At 41.9% G+C, this 21,721-nt stretch overlaps 1 protein-coding gene across 2 annotated transcripts in view; it reads left to right on the top strand.

The window, feature by feature from the left end:
• NALF1 (NALCN channel auxiliary factor 1) overlaps positions 1–21,721 on the top strand; it is a 697,686-nt gene that overhangs the window by 646,672 nt on the left and 29,293 nt on the right. For both annotated transcript variants that reach the window (XM_063697515.1, XM_063697516.1), the window contains exon 2: positions 8,814–8,985. In XM_063697515.1, coding sequence (XP_063553585.1) covers positions 8,814–8,985 — 172 coding nt within the window. The remainder of the gene's footprint in view (positions 1–8,813; positions 8,986–21,721) is intronic.

The following is a 21,721-nucleotide window of genomic DNA, read 5'->3' as shown; positions in this document are numbered from 1 at the left end:
CCTATCCTTGGTGAATATATTATCCCTTTATATCCTTAGATTAGTTTCAGATTTCTTATTTAAGACTCAATTCCATTTCCGTTTCTTTAGAAGACTGATTTCCCACTTTTTAAACACTTTTCAACATTCTCAACTCACTCAAGATGTGGAACCCAAAATTGAATTGATATTGAAGTGTTCACTTGCTGCCTTTTTATAGATATAAATTTTAATAGGATCACTGGCACTTTTGTGACAGTCAATACAGGCCAGGTTAAATAAGTGGTATGTTTAGAGGGCATGTAATACTCTGCATTTCTAAGGCGTTGCTTGGCTGAGAGTCCACAAAAGGTGCTTTCATTTACTACGGGCCCATTCCGACTCTAGATAAAGCTATTGAGCTATATCTATCCACGGCCAACACTCAGAAGTAGTCTTATGGAGTGACTTTCTTCTTTTTTGATGCCCACAGCAGAGCTCCCACCATCTTCGTCGCTAACATGATAATCCGGTGAAGGCAGCTTGTTAAAAGAGATCTTCCTTCACACCAAAGGAAACGCTTCCTTATGTACTGTGAAGTTAATTCACTGGTTATTATCATCGTTAATATTCATTTCTGGATATATAATAGAACTGTTCTGGAAAGGTATGAATTAGTATAACCTCTCTGCTCAACACTTTTTGCCACAATCCCAGCCAAAGGAGTGTGTCCGTTTAAATAACAGCTATAAAATATACTTTGCCCTCAGAAGCTCTGTGGGCCTTCCATGAGCTCAAAACAATAAACCACACCATTCCCCATCTTTGTGTGACAATCTTTCTCAGCTTGCAACCCAATCCCATATTGTGCTTTAGGACCTGAACCATGAGGTCTTTTTGGAAGGAGAGATTCACTTCATGAAGTGGACTTTTAAAAATGTATTTCTTTAGTTTTTGTTTGTTTGTTTGTTTTGTTTGTTTTTGTTTGTGGCCTTCAATAAAGGCCACTGGGTTGGTCATATGAAAAGGGATTCCTAGGATTTAATATGTTGGGGGCTCATCAAGGTTCCTGGTTTGAGTCTCTGCTCTGGGCAGGATCTCAGGGCCAGGTGGACTGGCTCTCACACTAACCAATCGCGGGGCATCATTATGCAAGCCCAAAGGCCATGTTACTAATTTCCAGTGGGCATTCCACTGACGGTAAATTTCTGCCAGATACATCCAGGGCACTGGGGATACAAGAAGGCGCAAAGCTTGGCCTTCGCTCCGAGAGCATAGGGTCTGGGAAGGAGGCAGACGAGAAGACAGCATCACATTTACTGAACTGCCGAAGAAGAGCTCATTGCAGGGTCTAGAGGGAATGCAGGAAAGGCTTCCAGGTGAGGTCACACAGGATGGACAGGAATTAATAGGCTGAGGGATTCGTGAGGGAGGTGGAAGGAAGAGCCTGGTGCAGAGCCACCGAGGGCACGCTGCACATCGAGTGACCTGCTTGTCACTCCTGCAGCCAGAGAGCAGAGTGCCGGGTGGGAGTGGGCAGAGATGAATCTCGAGTGCTCAGCAGGGCAAGGTCGCAGAGCTGTGAATCTGTTAGGAGCTTTGAACATTCTCCTGGGTGTTGCTGTGGGATGGGGTGGGGTGCTGAATTATTAAAAATGAAGTAGTGGAATAATCAAATTAATTTTCTATAGATTGCTCTAACTGCAGCATGAAGCAGGAGTTCACAACTGAAGGCACAAGGGTAGGCTCCACGGGGTATATCCAAGGCAGAAATCCAAGTGAGAGATGCTGATGGCGCGAGCAGCATTGGTGTCAGTAGAAATCAAGAGATTTGGGCAGACATAGAGCTATTGAGGAAGCAGGCTCACAGGGCGTGGTGATTGAAGAGCTGCGGAGTGTGGAAGAGGCACCCGGATGACCCCCAGGTTTCTCACCTGCTTCCCTCCGAAAAGAAGAGGCCGAATTCCACTTTAGAGTTTGTAGTGCTTGAGGTATTGAAACAGAGTGAGAGAGAGAGAAAGAGAGAGACAGAGAAAGAGAGAGAGAGATCAGCATTGGTAATGAAGATTTAGGCTTCACTATTTTAAAGACTACAATTGAATCACGAGGATGGACGGTTGCCCAGAAAGAATGTGTAGAAACAAGCTTGGAACAGAAGCCGGAGGGATACTAACATTTTGGGGAATGGCAGGGAAAACAAACAAACAACAGCAACAGCAAACAAATGAAGATGGAGAAGGAGGGGCAGAGGACTAAGAGGGACGCCAGGATAAAACAAGTCCCAGTGGCATTTCCGGAAGCTGTTCAGTCCACCATGATCAGGGCTGGCAAGAGGTCAAATAAGACAACAACTGATTTTCCAGCTGGATTTGTCAGCAGAGAGGCCAAGGAGCTTCGAAAGAACAATCTCAGTGGAGTAGTTCGAGCTGAGGCCAAATCATAGTGAGATGAAGTGAAAGATAAAACAAGGAAGATATTGAGTGTTACATGAGACGTTTATTAATGAGGAAGAGAGAAAACGAGAGAAAAAGAGAAAACTAAGTTGCCTCTGTATCATAGTTAGGACGCGTTTTCCTTTGCATAACGCTGGAGACATATTGACAAATGCTTCTTAGGTTTCCCTTTTTTCCTAAGCCCTGTGCAGATTGTCTCTGGATGGGCACATTCTCTATTTGCGAAAGCACAGCCGGGATGATCTGCTTTTCACCTTCTGTACAATCATATGTCTGGGCAGCTCCGTGGTGCCATACCCTGATTGGCCAACGGGGCTTGCGTTGGCCCTGTGATTTTCAGACTGATTCCCTCTCCTGTATAAATGGAGTCTGGGATGCTGGCGTGGATGGGCACTGCAGGAGCCTCATTTTGGTGTTGAGAATGGTTTGGGTGGACTGGGAAATGTGGGACAGAGCCAACAAGCTCAGGAGGCCCTGAAATGCAAGGGAATAGACCAAGTGTGATGACAGGATTCAAAAAGTGGGTCACCACCAGAAAACAGGAAGACATTTGCGTTTTACTTCAGGAAATGGAGCCAAGACAAAGCCCTAGAAGGCAAGGGGTGCTGATGTCATAAGACCCCCCACAAGGGATCAAGAAGCTCAGAGCGCTGCTCACCGCCCATCCTTAAGCTTACTTCACAGACTCAGCTCAGCCTCAAGCAGTGGGGCCTTTCTTGTTTCCCTTTCAGAATATATCACGATTTCCAGTTTCTAGGTGCAATGTGCTTTCACCAGACACTGACACAGACATAGCAGAAAGCAGACATTCAGACATAGGAACGTGAAAATTTATTTTGAGTTTCACCCTCACTTAAAACTGTAGCAACATGCGTTATGCGTCAAAGTGCATTAGCCTCAGGCGGTTGCTGTCGCAGACTAATGCTTACATAACCAATTATTTCACCCACACATACCCAAAACTCAGGCCGCTAGCGGGGTTAGAGCTGGCAGAAATGGATCTAATAAAATGCATCAACAAATGCTACAAATGTGAAAGGAAAGTTAGTCCTTACTAATAAGTGGGGGAAAAGGGAGAGCAGCTGCTTAGCCTCTTGATTTGAAGCTGACAACCATTTTTAATATCTGACATTTTTCTTTGTGATAAAATATATAGCCAACATGATATTTTTTCAGCAGGCTAACATATATTTACATTAGCAATCTTCTACCTTGCTCTAAAATAGAGAGATGGATTTTGGAGATGGGGGTAATATATATTTAAAAAGTAATGAGAAGCTGACCTTCTGCTGGAAAAATATTAATCATAGGGCATTTTTTGAAAGGTTCTGCACAGATTAGCTATCTTCAAATGGAATGCCCAGAACCAAGAGAGGACATGAGGACACCACACAGGCACACCTGCCAGCCATCTATATGGCACCATTGTTAACCATGGTGATCCTGGTCCCGTGTAGTATTTCTATTCACAAATGCATGGGCTACTTCAGGATTGTCCAGATTTGCATGTAACGCATTTCTTTCTAGAGTTCGTGGCTTCACATCACTCCCCGTAATCAGGAAGCAAAGTACTCCCCCTCGGTCTGTCTCCGGAGGCTGTGCCGTTATAACCAAAGCTTTAAAAAAAAAAATCTTCATTAAGAGTGTGAAAATGAGTTTGCTAGATGAGCTCTCTTGGGTTCTCCTTGGTCTCTTCAGCCTTTGCTGTCCCTGATCACCTCTTCAAACAGGCCTGTGTGACCAAGGGATTCTCAGCTGAGAATCCAAACACAGGGTAGATGTGGACGTAGGTCTGGAGGTAGAGGGTGGGGGCTCATACAGCCCACTCTGCAGAACTGCAAGTGAGTTTCAATAATACTCAATAAGTGAGTTTGAATAATACTCAAGTGATACCTTCCGAATAACATGGAGTGTAATTTCAACAGCCGCCCAGGGGCCCTGGGCATCTGGCGTCCAGGCCCTACCTTGCTCAGCTGTCATCTGCATCTTTCTAGACCCCACTTCTGACGTTAACAGAGGCTCAGCTAGGTGGTCTCTAAGGCTTTCCACCCTGGAATGTCTCACCTTAGTGCCTCCAGAGACCCCGACGTATCCAATGCTCCCTTCACTTTCTGTCCTCTCAGAAGAGTTCCTGTTACAAGAGTTCCCACTGAAAAAAACTATGGACTGGGCTGTGGAGAGAGTTGAATTCCACTTATTTGCTGCCTAATTTCCCTGTATACGTTTCCTTATTTGTAAAACATTTCCCAAACAAGTCTCAAGGGTTTTATGAGGAAAGATAGCAAGAGAGAAAATGCTTCAGGGGAAAAAGAGAAAAATCGATTCAAGTATTAAGTAAAAATGATGCTGTCATTTGGACCATTTTTCTAGTGTAGTCTGCTCCTCTTGCAGACAGCACCTTGAGAACACTGTATGGTGGGCAGCTGTCCAGCAAAGATTGTGACAGTCAATAAGTCATTTCCAGAGGACACAGTGGAGGAGCATGGGGGCGGTGGGCCATTTGAAATACCCTTTCAGAGCATAATTTCCTGACAAATCAAGCTGCTTCTTGGGTAGATGGAGGCACTGGCCATCAAGGGGAAGAGTGGGTGGATGTCGGCGAGCCATTACTCTGTCACCAGAGACCTCGCACACATTTTTATTCCTTCCCACAATTATTCTTTTGTTTCATATAATTATTTATACTCTGCAGCGACACATAGAAAAGCAATTTACCTAATATTTCTCTCTATAGGAGAAGGCCAAGCCGTTATAAAAAAGATTTCTAGACTTCTTTGTATTCCATAGTTCTTATGAAATAAGACAAATATACTCATTTTTCATGATGTGCTTTTGTTTGAAGTTCTGTATTACTTTTAAGATTTAGTCAATTTGTTCTTCTAGCCCGGTGCCACCACAAAACATCCTTTTCAACCCCTTCCTGCAAAAACTTCTAGAAAGACATTGGGAAGTGTCTTGGAGCCATGGCCTTCTCTCAGCTTCCTAACATAGGAATCTTCCTCACCGTGTTTTGACAAGAGTTATTGAAAGTCTACTGGAATTTTTCTAGCTCTAGAGAACTCGGCACATTTGAAGATAGCTCATTTTATTTCTATGCATCTCTTCTGGCAGGGAAGCTCATCTTTATATCACGCTGATAGCTACCTGTTTGTTTTTTCTCTTGTCTTTGTTTTCTGATTCCACAATTTATTGTTTAAAGCCATCGTCATTGGCACATAGCCGTTTCTCAGACACGAGATAACTGTAAGAACCTCACCCCTCGTTTGCTTTTAGCTGCAGTATATTCTCAGGTATTCTCCGTTCTTCACATAACACAGTTTTCAGATGTTTACTAACGTGCTATTTCACTTTTCAAGTAATCATTTTCAAGGTTCTAGAAGAATTTTTGTTTACTTCCCATGCGAACTTTTACCAGTTTATTCAGAAATATTTTTAGCAAATGTGCTGTATGCTTTGCCTCTTTTATTGTAAACACATCTACACAGAGAAGATAAAGCCTTTAGTTATGTAACATCTGCTTCTCATCCTTAATCTCTTAAGTAGCAATAAAATATTTCTCCTCCGTCCTTCGGATTTCGATTCAGCTCACATGGTTTCCCCCACTTGTTTCCTGATGTATCTTACCCCTAGAGCTAAAATTTTAGAAAATATTTAATACTCAAATGAGGAATTTCATTGCACACTCAAAGCCCAGGAGGTAGCTCATAACGGATGCCACCGTGGAGCCTGGCCGGAGAGGTCGTTATAGCCCAGTGTATAAGGTCTGGGATTCTGCCGGCGGCTTTGCAAATGATGCTCGATCACTTTTCTTCATAACTACTACTACCTGATACTTAAAAAAAAAAGCTGTGATCTCTTACTAGTTTCTTTTTCTTTTCTTTTTTTTTTTTTGAGTTAAAAAAAATCTGCAAAGGAAATATAGCGGAAATAGAATTTAAGGAGCCAGAATAAAAATGGATCTGTTCCCATCGGGCAACGCTGAGGAAAGTGTTGCAAAGAGGATGGCTAGATCTGAAGAGACTCCAATACTGGACGCCCCACCGTCTGCGAGAGAGGAGACGTTGTTTCTTAAGACTTTATGGCTGCAGGATGTGATTCCCTATTCAGAACCCATTTTAACTGGAATAACGGTGGAAAGGCAACGTGTGGGGGAGCGGTGGGAATGGGGACCCCAATTTGGCCAGTGAAAACATGAGCCACTTTCTGGAATTACACAGGGCATTCCTTAAAGAAAAACAGGCAACTCTAGACTTTAGAATCCCACAAGTGTGCGGAAAGCAAGCTGTCCTCATAATGGAATGTTATTTTTTGAACTGCAGGTATAAGCCTATCCTACTTCCTCTAGTACCTGGGAAAGGTCATTAAGCCCAGGAATCAGAGGATACGTGGCTCATTCTTATACTACAGCTTAGTTTACATAATAAATGTCATGTCGTATTACGTATCGTGTCATATTACACAAACGTCAATGTCTATGGCATTTTGACAAACGTTCTCAACTTCCCCATGGTTTGGTTAAGAAATCATTTCACTGGTTCACATGGTTTGGTTAAGAAATCATTTTTCTTCTGAAGCTGGTGCTTCCAGCCTCTTGCTGCCGGCACCACCTCCACCTTCACCTGTCCCCCTGAGGCAGCCTCTTGCTGTCCCCCTGGGGCACACAGCCACAGCCCACCTCCGTTTCCCAGTTGGCATAAGAATTCTTAGAGGTTTCTTCAGCTATTGTAACATTTTCTTCTAGTGCAGTTTTTCAGTGTACACTGTTAGGAGAAGACTCGTTCAAAAGACCTATAAGAATTCTAATTATTTGTATGTTTTGCTAACAAATTACATGGTGATTGTGAGCCATTGATGACTGGCAAAGAAAAATTACAATTTTGGCCATTTAAAAGTGTATCTCACTTTGATATTTATCTCATTTTACCTCTACCGAGGCACGTTGATCACGGAATAAAGCATCATTTTGATCAACCTAATAAAAAGTTATGAATAAAAAAATACAATCCTCCTTCTACCAAATGGATATTGACCCGGGGCAGGGAAGGCCATGCTGATTTTAGGTTCATCTGCAAACTCCCTTGTGATTTCATAAGTGCTTTAAAAGTAGTTTTCAGATTAAATATAGGACAACTATTGGGAACACAGTCTTTGGAGTCCTACAGAACATGGGTTTGAAGTCTGGATTTTCCATTTCCATTACCTAATATTATTATTACTTAATATTATTCCTGTTCAAAATGTGACTAATAGTTATGGTCAAAAGTGCATGCTGAGAATTACATGGAAAAAAAAGTTTACAACTTACTTAGAAAAGAGTATAAAGTTGATAAATACTAGCTATTATTCTTGTTATTATTAAGTATTTATAATCTCTTAGGCTACCTTTAACTGCAGTGCCTCAATTTTTCTAGGTAAAATATAACCAGCAAAATGTTACTTGGATAATATTAACCCTAGAAATAGATAAATAAAAGCCATTAGTGCCAAGGACCTGGAGAATAACTGAATTTCAGTAACCTGTACTGCAAACGGGTACATCTGCCATTGTTGTATTTGAATTTAAGATCAGCTTATTCCTTCGTGTCAGAAAAAGGCAATTTTTTCAATGTTTGTTTTCCCAAATAGCCACCAAAACAAAGAGATGAATGAAGTCCCAGTCCTTTCACATTTGATGAAATCACATAAATACGTAGCAAACATTGATGTGGCTTGCACATCATCCAGAAGGTTGAAGCTGTGGCTCTGATGAGGCTTCCCTCCTACTCCCAACCACACCACAGCATATGATGTCTGCTCTATGTCGGGTGTTTCCGGGCTTTCAGACAGTGAGATTTTTAATGCATTTGGTGTGAGTCATGAATGTAAATGTCCATATCTGCCTGTTCTGTGCCTCTCAAAGTCCAAGATCTAAGCAGCAGTTTCCCAACCCCTGCTGGGCCATCTTTGTAAAGTGCTTCGCGCCATCTAGCGTCCGATGGAGGCATAGACGTGGGACTCCGTGTGGAGGGAACTGGCTCATCAGCCACGTTGCAGCAAGTAACTACAGCACAGAAGAGCAATAGAGTCAATTATTTATTTTACTTTAGATATCGCTGGATTTTGAAAACTTAACTTCCTGCTTAAATCCACTGATTTTCAAATAAGCCACATAAAATTAAAGGTCAAAATACCTTTTACATTCTATTAGGGATGCAATCAAATACTGTTTTGCTTTTATTGCGGAGACTTTGGTTGCTGTGTTTTTATCACTTGCAGCTGTCGTTGTGTAAATACGCTTTCTCACAATGAGGGCTCTCTTAGGATCCACTTGAAACCACAGCACGCTTGCACGCTTCTCACAGTGCCTCTATCACTGTAACTGTTGTCACGCCTCTATATTTTTCATTCTTCTCTTTTTTTCAGATTGTCTACAAAGCCTGGCTCTGTTCCCAGTATTTTGAAGTCACACAGTTTAACTGCAGAAAGACAATTCCTTGCAAGCAATACTGTTTGGAGGTTCAGACGAGGTGTCCATTTATATTGCCCGACAATGATGAAGTCATCTACGGAGGCCTCTCCAGTTTCATCTGTACAGGTACAGTGCCGGGTGGGAGTCTGTACACCAGTCTCCGGTGGTTTTGCTTTCTTGTGTGATGTTTGTTTGCTTTGCTGTTTCCTTTCACTGATATAACCTTGAAGATGCGGCTGGTAGTTTTCCGCACTTTCACTAATAGAAGCACCGAAAGCTCCCCTCAACAGGTCTGGAAATGATTCAGCTTCTGTACCACATGGTCTATCTGTAACTGAGACCACAGTTATTCACTGTATGAAAGAAGAAATCTGATGGCAAAATATTAGCAATCATTACATATACTTACATGTGACCTAGTATAGGTTAGATTCAGCCTGCATTGCCTTTGAATTCCATAAGAACAGGAGATGTGCTAAGGCCAGTGAAATAATGCTTTTCAAATGAGTCAGAAGTTTATGTTCTCTTGCCTATTTTCTTTTATTTTCTGAGAATTTTTATGTTACTTTATCTGTAAAAAGTATTAAGAGCATTAAAAATATCTGCCTAAATTGTACGTGTGTGTGTGTGTGTGTGTGTCTATTAGAGCCACACAACAAGTCTATCCATTAAACGATGTTTACTTCTTTCAGCAAATGAGTCAGACTGGGCAAAACACCAATATCAGCACTCCTTTTCTGGATATTTATAAGCATTACATAATTTAGACAGAATAAGATATAAAGAGCAAGAGCCATTTTTTTTTAAATAAAAAGATAATTAAATGGTGAGAACAAGATACTTTGCCAGGGTGGTGTGATAATCCGAGTGGTGGCTCTGCATTCTCTTTTATAACGATAATGCTATATGGCGTCCCTGGAATGACGTGGCTCAAGCTGTAGCACGTTTTGTTTTCAAGTGTAAGGATAAAACACCATAATATGTGTAGAGACACATGAAAATGCTCTTCTGACATTAGACTTGCCAGACTCCTCTAAAACAGAGTAGCATATTAAGATGCTCAACATGAGAATTTATCAAATTATTTCAGCATCACTTATTTACATACATATTCATTATCCACAGTGTTCTAAGTGATAAGCTATCAAGAGATAGTCTGCCAAAGCTCGCCCTAGGAACTGGATGAGTATTTCTTTCTTTTTTTTTTGAGATGGAGTCTCGCTCTGTGTCACCCAGGCTGGAGTGCAGTGGTGTGATCTCGGCTCACTTTAACCTCCGCCTCCCGGGTTCAAGTGATTCTCATGCCTCAGCCTCCCGAGTAGCTGAGATTACAGGCGTGCACCACCACACCTGGCTAATTTTTGTATTTTTAGTAGAGACGGGGTTTCACCGTGTTGGCCAGGCTGGTCTCCAACTCCTGACCTCAAGTGATCCACCCGCCTTGGCCTCCCAAAAGTGTTGGAATTACAGGCGTGAGCCACTGTGCCCAGCCTGGATTAGTATTTCTTATGCTGCCCAAGCTTGTGGAAAGAACACGTGACTGAAGGTCAGGAGCATTGGCCTTCATCCTGTTTCTATTGTACATTCTCTCAGAGGCACCACCCCTTCACTAGTAAATTAGAAAGTGCAATGGCCAAACCCTCCCCCATGTGGATATCCTGCAAGGATTACAGATAAGAGAGAAGGGCAAGTTATGTCATTGACCAGCCATAGCCGTCGCACACAAGAAAGTGAAATGCAGAATGATTTCACAGGCCTGTGTGTTATTCTACTGACTTGATGCTCAAGTCATTTTTTATGTAGCTCCTTTCTGCTGGAAGGGGAGGAGGGGGAGGAAGGAGGGAAGAGGGAAAGAAGGAATAAGAGAAGGAGGGAAGGAGGATATCAATATCTTCTTGCTTTGAGTTTGAGACAAAATTCACCAGACACAGGCTATTAATTCATATTGAATTTTGCATAGAACATTCCACAAATAGCCATGAAGATAAGGCCTTCATTTTTTTTTTCTTGTGGGACAATGAGGTGTCTGTGACATGAGGACTTCAGAGAAGCTGTTCGATTTTTATGTACAGGTTGTGTTTATGCATTTACACTCACATTGGCTTTTGTCCTAGAGAAGAACAATAGTTTTTGAACCAAGTTCTCAAAGTAGACAGAAAACCCAAATGAAGGGCGAGGTGTTTGCTTTTGTCTTCTTTTTGCTACATGTATCTGTATTTGTGAATCTGAAATATATGTTTGAATGTTCACCCACTTCCTCCATACACGTTCAGAATGCCAGGGTAGAATTAAATCTCTCACTTCACAACATGGGCAGAGAATCCAGTCTGCAGTTTTAATTGTTTTTGAGTTTGGTAAAAACAGCTTCTTCATAGCCATAGCTACGTCATTAAGGAAAAGTGGCAGGAAAAGAGAGATTTATCAGATCCAGAGAAAAGTGTCATCTCCGTTAGAGGCCTCCTAGGATAATCTCATCACTGAACATTTGGAAACCTAAGAACAGTGGTTCTTATGTCACTTTCAGTTGGATTAATGTTCATTTTATGTTTAAATTGCTCGAAAATATATGGAATAAATTCTGAAGTTATTTCGCCCTGAAGTTCTGTAAAACAATCTGACAGAAAAAGATAATAGTTTTCATATTGATCTTCTTTTCTAAGGTGTGACCTATGCCTCTTTGAAGAATTTTCATTCATGTTGATAACTAGCAGCCATCATTTCCCATCATCGGTTACAGGTGTCCCTTAAGAGTGCGCTGCTGAGGCCAGATGCAGTGGCTCATGCCTGTAATCCACGCAATTTTGGTAGGCTGAGATAGGAGAATTGCTTGAAGCCAGGAGTTTGAGGACAGTCTGGACAACGTAGCAAGACCCTGCCTCTACAAAAAATTAAAAATAAAAGAACTAGCCAGACACAGTTATGTGCACCTGTAGTCCCAGCTATTTGGAAGGCAGAGACAGGATTGCTTGAGCTCAGGTGCTAGAGATTGCAGTGAGCTGTGATCCTGCCACTGCACTCCAGCCTGGGCAGCATAGCGAGACCCTGTCTCAAAAGAAAAAGAAAATGAAAGAGTGCACTGCTGGACCTGAGCAAGGAGATTTCTACTCCTGTCCATCACAGCTGCCTGCCCATTGCTTGTAAGAGTCCCAGACATGGGCCCCAGAATGGGTTTCATCTTGGTTGATGTTAGAATAGAGGACAGCTCCCAGAGGACCACTGGCTAAACTGTGGAGTGGCTTGTCATGCTTCTAAGGAAACTAGTAAGACATATGTGCATATAATTTGTTCCCAGATTTTAAGTTGCGCATTTTTGGATGTCCGTCTCCTACAAATGTACACGGATTTTTAAATAGTTTACTTTATAAATAAGTTTGCAAGTAAATGTGAGCCATTTACATTCTGTTTTTTTCTCTGAAAACAGAATAATAAAAAGACCAGTGTAGTTATAGCATCATTTAATCTCATACAAAATATTTTAATAAATATATCAAAGTTTAAGGGAAAAAAGAAATGGGAAAGGAGATGGTATGCCCAGAATAAAATAAAAAAATGAGAGTAGGTTATGAAACCAAGTAAAATGCAGTAACTTCATCAAAAAGAATTCACCAAGTAGGGTGACCTTCCTCTTGCCTCCAGCAATTTTTCTTTTTGAAAAAAATCATCAAGCATTTGATTTCCACTCTAGATGTTAAAATGCAATCATTTCTCACTAAGAATTAAAGGAATAGGTGGAGTTTCCTTCAAATTCAACAAATTTAATTGTAATGGTTTTCCTGCTATTTGAACTACATCCAATTCACAGCTTCCAGAAGGATGGAGAATTCCCTCTAGGATATCGAGGATTCTTCACTTACTTTTCTTAATGACCTCAAAAAAAAGTATTCTATAAGCACGTAACTGCGTATGGCCTGATGACAGATACTGTCCATGTGAGCATCAGTTTTCTTCAAGGTGCTACTCCTTAGTGACAAACCAGTGGCATGGTGATTCCTTTTCTTAGAGTTCTCTGTACCCAGAATCTTAGAGATCTCAAGTTCTTCCTCTCATTGTCTTATTGGCTATATACTGATACCTAGGATTCCTATTATTCACAAAAAAGGGAATATCACCCCTTGGAATCAATGAACAATTTCTGTAAATGATCAGGAGTTATTTACCATTTTGGTCACACTTACTAAATTCAGTATCTCATGCATCATTTCTTTATGGTGCTCACATCACCATGTACCAAATTTGAAAGTTTTAAATGTATATATTTTTGATCATCTGCTACCTATGATCCTTTAGTAAGCCAGGAACTTACTTTAAAAAATGAAATATCTGAGAATGCATGTCCATTACTATAGAATGCTTTTGATTGAGGATGTTACAGAAGGTCATGACCAAATGTTCTAACCACGGATCTTGATGACAAGCGCATCCCCGTGCATATGTTTAATTCCAATTCTGTCTTAGGAGATAAAAGGAAAGACACTTTGCCTGAGATTTCTCTTGAATTTTTTTCTATTAAAGAATAAAACTGACACGTGACTAAAGAAATGTTTTAAAAATTAATTGGAAAGAAATTCTGAGGTGCTGTCGGGGTGAAACATGTCATTTAATGTTAGGCATTATTGAGCTAAAATTTGTCAAGGTGGGTTCTGTTGGGTTTGCAAGCTCAGTTCGCATAATGCACTGCTATTTTAGAAACTCAGTTGCTTCATCTTTAAAGTGAGGGGGTGGAAGTCATTTTTGGATTCTGCGATGTCAACCCGTCATCGTGGTAATTACGTGGGCTTCCCTCTCCACACTCCCTCGCCTCATTCCAGAGTCCCCTGGAGAAATCCTTGATTGCTTACCTGTAACAGTGAACCAAGCTGAAGAAAACAGAGGCAGCAGAGGAGCACAGGCTGTGGGTGCTATGGTAACAAACATTAAGAAAATTACCGTTTGATTGATAGATAAAATAGACCAGCCATGATTTACTGCTCTCTTACAGAGGGAAATTATTGAAAGAATAAAAGTAAAAGTTGGTCTGCTGGGGGTTACTGACAATGGAGATAAAACATATTTTAAGAATTCTATGTAAATTCTGCATTCCATTTTTTTTCTTTTTCTTTCTTTCTGAGCTGTGACAGGAATAAGGTTATGTTTCTGTCTCTGGGGAAAATACTGTGGGCTGCTGTTGTTCCTTACTTGACAGGCGGTTGAGGCTGCAGTGGGAGGTGGGCGCCCCCTGCTGGCGACTCTGCGCGCCTGCAGAGCGTCTGAAAGGACGTTCACTGCCTGCAGGCAACGGAAGGGAATAACCTGAGGGGAGGAAATGCATTGATCTGCATATTGATCACATTCGAAGGATTTTTTTTTTAAATGTTTGACATCTCACGGTTTACTTGTGAGTGACTTCACAACTGCAAAAGAAAAAACATTTGCAAAAATCCAGTCCTCACATGACCAGTGAGTTGAGAAAGATTTTTAAAAGACAAAGATGTTCTCATAGGTGGGAATTGAACAATGAGATCACATGGACACAGGAAGGGGAACATCACACTCTGGGGACTGTTGTGGGGTAGGGGGAGGGATAGCATTGGGAGATATACCTAATGCTAGATGACGAGTTAGTGGGTGCAGCGCACCAGCGTGGCACATGCATACATATGTAACTAACCTGCACAATGTGCACATGTACCCTAAAACTTAAAGTATAATAATAAAAGAAAAAAAAAAAGATGTTCTCATTAGAGGAAAATTTCAGTAGAAAAAAAAATCTACTTCTATAGATTTTAATTTGAACATTTATGCCGTTTCAATTTATTTATTTTCCCCTGTGTATGCATATGTTCATTTAATTTTTTAAAATCAGGTTGTTTTTTCTCTGAAAACAGAATAATAAGAAGACCAGTGTAGTTATAGCATCATTTAATCTCATACAAAATATTTTAATAAATATATCAAAGTTTAAGGCAAAAAAGAAACGGGAAGGGAGATGGTATGCCCAGAATAAAATTAAAAAAATGAGAGCAGATTATAAAACCAAGTAAAATGTAGTAACTTCATATGTTCGTGACATCTTCTTCCATTAAAACATTGTACTTTTTGAGGTTTATTTCAGTTAATATCTTTAGGTTTGAGTTCAGATCATTCCTACTTAAGATTACTTTTTCTGAATTCTATATTCATAAAGATCCCAGCAGGTCAAGTTTGCCTTTGGCAAGAGAATGTATGTAGGGAATAGAGGAGGAATTAGGATGTCTGGATTCTGCCAGTAGCTATGAATTTTGGAAAATCGCCCCCACTGTAAGGTCTCATTGCCTCACCTCCACAAGTGGCTAAGAGTACTGAGCCCAGTGCCAGAACACTCAGTGCCCAGGCCTGCTGACAGCAGAGGCCCGAGCTAGATGGGACCCCATGTAGTCCAGCCTGGCGGTGCTTGCAGAGCGGTAGGTACAGCTGCAGAGGAGAATGAGGTTTTACGCTTGTCTGTGTGGGGAGAGGAAGACAACCTGCCTCCAGCTCACCTGGGTGACACTTGTTGGAGAGCAGGGAGAGCTTGTGGGCGCCCCTCTCTGCCTCTAGCTCACCTGGGTGATGCTTGTTGGAGAGCAGGGAGAGCTTGTGGGCGCCCCTCTCTGCCTCCAACTCACCTGGGTGATGCTTGTTGGAGAGCAGGGAGAGCTTGTGGGCGCCTCTCTCTGCCTCCAGCTCACCTGGGTGATGCTTGTTGGAGAGCAGGGAGAGCTTGTGGGCGCCTCTCTCTGCCTCCAGCTCACCTGGGTGACGCTCGTTGGAGAGCAGGGAGAGCTTGTGGGCGCCCCTCTCTGCCTCCAGCTCACCTGGGTGATGCTTGTTGGAGAACAGGGAGAGCTCTGCCTCCCTCTGCCCCCCTCTGCCTCCAGGCATGCTGACAACTGGGCAGGCCCTGCATGAGCTTGCTCACCTCGACAGCCTTTGGGGAAAATTCTAACGTAGTTCCAGTTATCCTTCTGCTTCTCATTGCTACACCTTGCCTGGTCTAAGAGGAGAAATGAAATGCATCAGACCAGGGAGAGTGGAGAAAACCAAGCCAGGAGCACTTGCAGGGACGGGAGTTCAATCAGCCCTGAGAAGTGTCTGTGCTTCAGTGTTGGGTCCTGAGCCAGCTGCCCCAGGGAACCACTGAGGGCCCAGCCTGAGCCATGTCAGGGCCCATCACCATGTCAGGGGGCACCACGGGGGATGGAGCACAGCACCTGATGGCTGTCCTTTTGATGCCATTGAGGGAAGACTTAGTGACGTCAGCCCATACTCACTCGCTAACCTTGCACAGAAGTGACAACGTGTCTGGCAAATATTTTCAGGCCCTCTGAACCCTCTGGAAGGAAAGTCACCCTTTGCTCAAGCCAGACTATGCGCACTGCCCTCAGAGAGGCAGTGCCAGCGCCTGCACTGCTGAGCTGGTGAGTCTCTTCTTAGATGGAAGCTGAATCAAAGCATGTAGTGATCTCCTCTACAGCCAGGAGGCGATAACACACACCCGTGACAAAGGTTTCCCTGCATTCGACGTGACTGAGTGAACTTAGAACTACTGACCACACAGTGGCTGTCAAAGCAGGAAGCCAAAGGAAAGATTTGAATTCTGGAATGTCAGTTTAGGAAGAATATGGCCAAGTGAGATTTCCCAGAACAGGTGAAATCTTATTCAGTGAGAGTATTTACCTATCTCGTCTGCAAGTAAGACATCTTCGTGAAGATGTGAAGAATTCGCGAATTCTTTGTCAGAATTTATGCCCACTTGGTAGCTGTTCAGGATACTTGACTAATTTGAGCAATGAAATTACCCTGTGCGATTATAGATTCAGTCAATCTTAGACAAACCAAAATTACTGCATCTAGTTTGATGCCTTGAGGATTAACCACTCCCTCAAAACAAGCAATTGCAGAAACAAGAATAGCTCCACATTTCCTGGCTCTTAGTCCAGCATTTGTAGTGGAACAGGAAACGACCAGCCAGCCCATCCTGAAATTCATGTGTAAGCAATTGTTTCCTTGCTATGTACAGCTGGAAAAAGTCAGTCAGTAGGTTAACGGAAGGTGATCACGCCCACAGCCTGCTGTCTTTGCATTGCAAATCTCATTGTTCAACAAACATGTCCTGATTTCTCAACATCACACATCACATTAAAAATGAATGTTACAAGCACTTTGGAACATAGACATTTTTCTGGTTAAATAAAGAAAAGAAGACTGTCTAGGTCATTGTTCTCAGGAAAATTCTTTGCTTAGATGGCTAATTTTGTCAGATTGGTTAGTGAGATTCTTAGGATGCATACACACACATACAAATAAATTAGTATAAAGGGTAAGAGGAGAGCTAAAGTTTCTAAAATGTCTGTGTGAATATTATTATGAATTCAAATCACCTTATCCTTGTGTTATAGATATTTTATAATATATAATAGATTGTCTATATAATATATAATATCTATACCATATCAACATATATTTATATAATTTATACATCATTCAAATATCCAATTTATATATAGATACAACCAAAATAGCTAAATTTCCAGATAATGTAGGTAATAAGTAAGAAATACCTTAGGTTTAAAAATTGAAGACCAATTTGTAAGCAGAACTTTAAAATTAGTTTTAAAGTTAATTCCAAATTAAAAAAAGAAAGGGTGAATTTAATTTAGGCATAGCAGCACTGATGGAATAAATGTAAATTCTCCAAGAAGAAAACTTGAAAATAAAAAGTTCAGTTAGGAATAAAACTTCTAGAATGCTATTTTAAGATGATGGTTCTCCGGTTATTATGTTATCATCTGACACTACTGGTTCAGTCCTAAATATGGTATGTTGTACCTTTATTGACCAATTTATGGGGTCAAAAGAGTGACGAACCCAGGCATAGAGAATATGAAAATGCCGACCCCGCCACCGAAACTCACTCCTGCCAGAAAGTAAGGCTCATGGTAACCTTCACTAATAGCTCCTCCTTTATGGAATATGTCATTACCTGAGGGAGTGAGGGAGATGTCTTTTTGGGCTTGTCTTAGGGACATCTGCCATGTTTTAGTCTTTTTTTGTGCGTAAGTGGGCTGAGAAAGCCCCAGGAAGTCCACCTTCAAATACGTGGGAACAAACATTGCAAGGGAAATGAAAATAATTTCAATCACAAGGGAAATAATTGTCCCAAGATAGGACCTGTTGCTTGCTGCATAGTAAATTCTACTTATAGAGGTCATTTTTTTTCTTTCTTTTTTTCTTTTTTTGAGACAGAATTTCGCTCTGTCACCCAGGCTGGAGTGCAGTGGCGCAATCTCAGCTCACTGCAAGTTCCCCCTCCCGGGTTCACACCATTCTCCTGTCTCAGCCTCCCGAGTAGCTGGGACTACAGGTGCCCGCCACCACGTCTGGCTGGTTTTTTGGTATTTTTAGTAGAGATGGCGTTTCGCCGTGTTAGCCAGGCTGGTCTTGATCTCCTGACCTCGTGATCTGCCCACCTGGGCCTCCCTAGAGGGAATTTTAAGATGTAGCATCTCATTGTGAGCTGTGAAGAGCTGGAGAAACTTCCTTCTGGTCTCTTCCAAGGCCTGTGATACGTGCCTATACACTGAGAGATATCTATCAACTTATCAACTTATGGATGGGTAGATAGATAGATAGATGATAGATAGATAGATAGATAGATAGATAGATAGATAGATAGATAGATGGATAGATAGATAGATATCAGCGTATATGCACATATCATAGACCTTGGAAGGGATCACATGGAAAGGACAGTTTTTGAGAACTGGAGACAAAAGCCAAAATAGTTCTCAGTCGCCATCTCTTCGTTGCAGTGGTGTGTCTGCCGATGTGGTAAATAGGCAATTTCACTGGATGAATGTTCATTTTCACTCAGTCCCCCTGGCCCCGCAGCTCCAGGGTCCTTAAGGTTCAACCTCAGAGTTATGTCTGATGCCACCAATGAGTAGGAACAGGTCCTGTGGCCACACTAAAGTCACCGGGACTACAGCAGTTGATATTACATACTTTTGAAATATTTAAATAAAGTGTGCATGCTTATGTTTGAATTGATAAGTGGTGCTCATGACACAGCATCCAAAAGACACAAAACAGGCAAGATCAAGTCACCTCCTCCAGCCAACTGGCGACTGATGTCATGGGTTACAGACTTATTATTGTTTATTTACTCAGTTCCTGACTAATGGCCATTTGAGTTATTCCTAGCCATCTGTTATTAAATGCAGTTCTGCAAGGCATATTTTTGTTGCTGTATCATTTACCACAGCTTGTGAATTTTACTGTAAAATAAATGTCTACCAAGAAGTAGAGACAGATGAAAGAGTCTGTGCATTCATCGTGTGGGAGATGCTTGCCATGTAACCCATTTTTGGCACAGATCATGCCCCTCGCTCGATGTCCTAATTCCCTTAGGAGAGTCTGCAAGCTCCTTAACCTGGCTTGATTTGACCTGTTTCCCATCGCCCCCCAAGCTCATTCATCATCACTTCCTCTTTGGGACCCAACACCCCAGATATAGCCACCCAGCAGGTGAAGCCCCACTGCCTGGGACGCCCGTCTGTCAAAGCTTCCTCTGGCTAATCCTGAAGTAACTGTGGCTCCCAGGAGGAGGCCCTCTCTGACCCCCAAGGGGGAGTTTGGAGCAAGTGTGCCCAGAGCACCCTGTGCTTCTGCTGCTGTGGTGCTCACTGGGCTGCATTTTAATCACAGGCCACTTTCCTATCTCCTTCTCGTTTTGGTGAGTTGGGTTAAGGTAAGAACTTATGTCCTCTGGTGTGTCCACAGGACACCAAAAAAGTGCCAGACACATTGTTTGTGTTCAATAAGCAAACACTGGATGAGTTCATTAGTGAGTAGCAACTCCGTCCTTTGAGCAAGAAGAAGCTCTGTGGTGGGAGGTGTCACTCAGGACAAGCAGCGAAGCTCAGCCATGCCCTGCACAGCCTGCAATGCTCCTGCCCACGGGTGTCTGTGGCAATGCTGTGAAGGGGCAAGAGGGCTGATGGTTGGATGCACTTTAACAAAGTGTCCTCCATTGGGAGTCAGAAAGAAGCACCTCAGTATTTCATGTCAAAGCTGTTTTTTGTCCTTGTATCCCACCCTCCTGTCAATGCAGTATGGAGGCTCCTGCTGAATGGAGTTCACAGCGCCGCCACACAACTCCGCTACCTGGAATGCTGGAACTTAAAACAAAGGCTGAAAAGTGATGTGGCATCTAAGCTTATGGAACTTACATTTTGAATAGGTACCCCAAACTCAGTGTCATGTGTTCAATTGTATCCCCTGTTTTCCAAATTCAGATGTTAACATCCTAACCCCCAGCACCCCAGAATGTGACCATATATGGAAATAACTTGGTTATGGAGCTCTTCAAGTTAAAATGGGTCATTAGGATGAGCTCTAGTCCAACGTGATTAGTGTATGTGTTAGTCCACTAGGGCTGCTGTGACAAAATACCACATGCTACAGGGCTTCAGCAACAAAAATGAATTTTCTCGCCCTTCTGAAGACTAGACGCCTGAGATCAAGGTTTTGTTTCTTCTGAGGCCTCTCTCCTTGGCCTGTAGACACTGCCTTCTTGCTGTGTCTTCACATGGTCTTGCCTCCATGCCAGCACATCTTTCGGGTCTCTCTGTGTGTCCAAATTTCCTCTCTGTGTCCAATAATGACATCTGTCCTATTGAACTAGGACCCACCCTAAAAACCTCATGGCACCCCTTTGAAGGCCTTACACACACATATTGTGAAATACATTTACATGTTGGCGTACTGGGAGTTAGGGCCTCAACAGGTACGTTTTTGGAGTGTGCAATTCTTCCCATAACAGCATATAAAAAGGGGAAATTTGGATATAGACACATAGAGATAAAACAATGTGAATAGATGTAGGAAGAAGATGATCATCTACAAGCCAAGAAGAAAGGCCCATACCAGAGCTTTCCTGAAAACCCCCAGAAGGAGCCAACCCTGCCAACACATTGATTTTGGACATGTAGCCCCAGAAATGAGAGAAGCTGAATTGTGTTGTTTAAGCCCCCCAGTATGTGGGATTTTGTGATGACTCCCCTAGCAGAGGAATACGCTGAGCAATGCCTTGAAATTTTGGAGTAAAACAGACATATTCAATGTTATTTCTTCAAGCAAAGAACAAATTCTAACTCTTGTATGAAGGCGAATTCTGCATGGTTCAGAAGTTCTGGAGGATTAGAGGACAGGAAGAAATAAAAAGGAATTACAAAGGCATCGAGGGAGCTCAGCCAGCAGGATTTAGAGGATGATAATTACGCAGAGAGTAGTAATGAAGAAAGGGTATTAACATTGCAGATAGTCTTGAATTGTAAAGTAAAATTATTTTTGTAAATTTTATGAATCTCCTTTTGAAGGAATTTAGAAGCACAATCAATTTGCAATGCTGCTGTGTGTGCTATGTCCCATTAATCATGGTTTAATAACTGGAAGACTTTAGACCTAAATCTGAAAACCCATCAGCTCAGGAAACTGCAGTTAGGGAATTTTTCCTCTGAAAAATCAAGCCACTCTCTGTAGTTTCTGCTCAATATTGCTGAAAATTTAAAACTGCACTAAAAATTAAACCTATTTAAAAAGAAAAAAAGAGTAAGAAAATCTCAAAACTAGCCAGATAAACTTTCTATCTCTAGAAAAATTTTCTTCCATTTGAAAGTATATTTGTTCTGTCATTCCCAGCCTGATTTTATGGGTTCATATTTAAGGTTTTGAAAGGATATATAGACTAATACTTTTATATAACTGTTTTATTTAATTTCTGGACAGCTTTCAAATTCTCAGCCTTAATCCTTACCAGAAAAATTGGTTTCTATCTCCCTTCATTTCCATCATTATTTCCACA

Source organism: Gorilla gorilla, chromosome 14 (assembly GCF_029281585.2).
Source record: "Gorilla gorilla gorilla isolate KB3781 chromosome 14, NHGRI_mGorGor1-v2.1_pri, whole genome shotgun sequence".
NCBI classification, from domain to species: Eukaryota; Metazoa; Chordata; class Mammalia; order Primates; family Hominidae; genus Gorilla; species Gorilla gorilla.
This window is presented reverse-complemented; position numbering and strand designations above follow the sequence as displayed.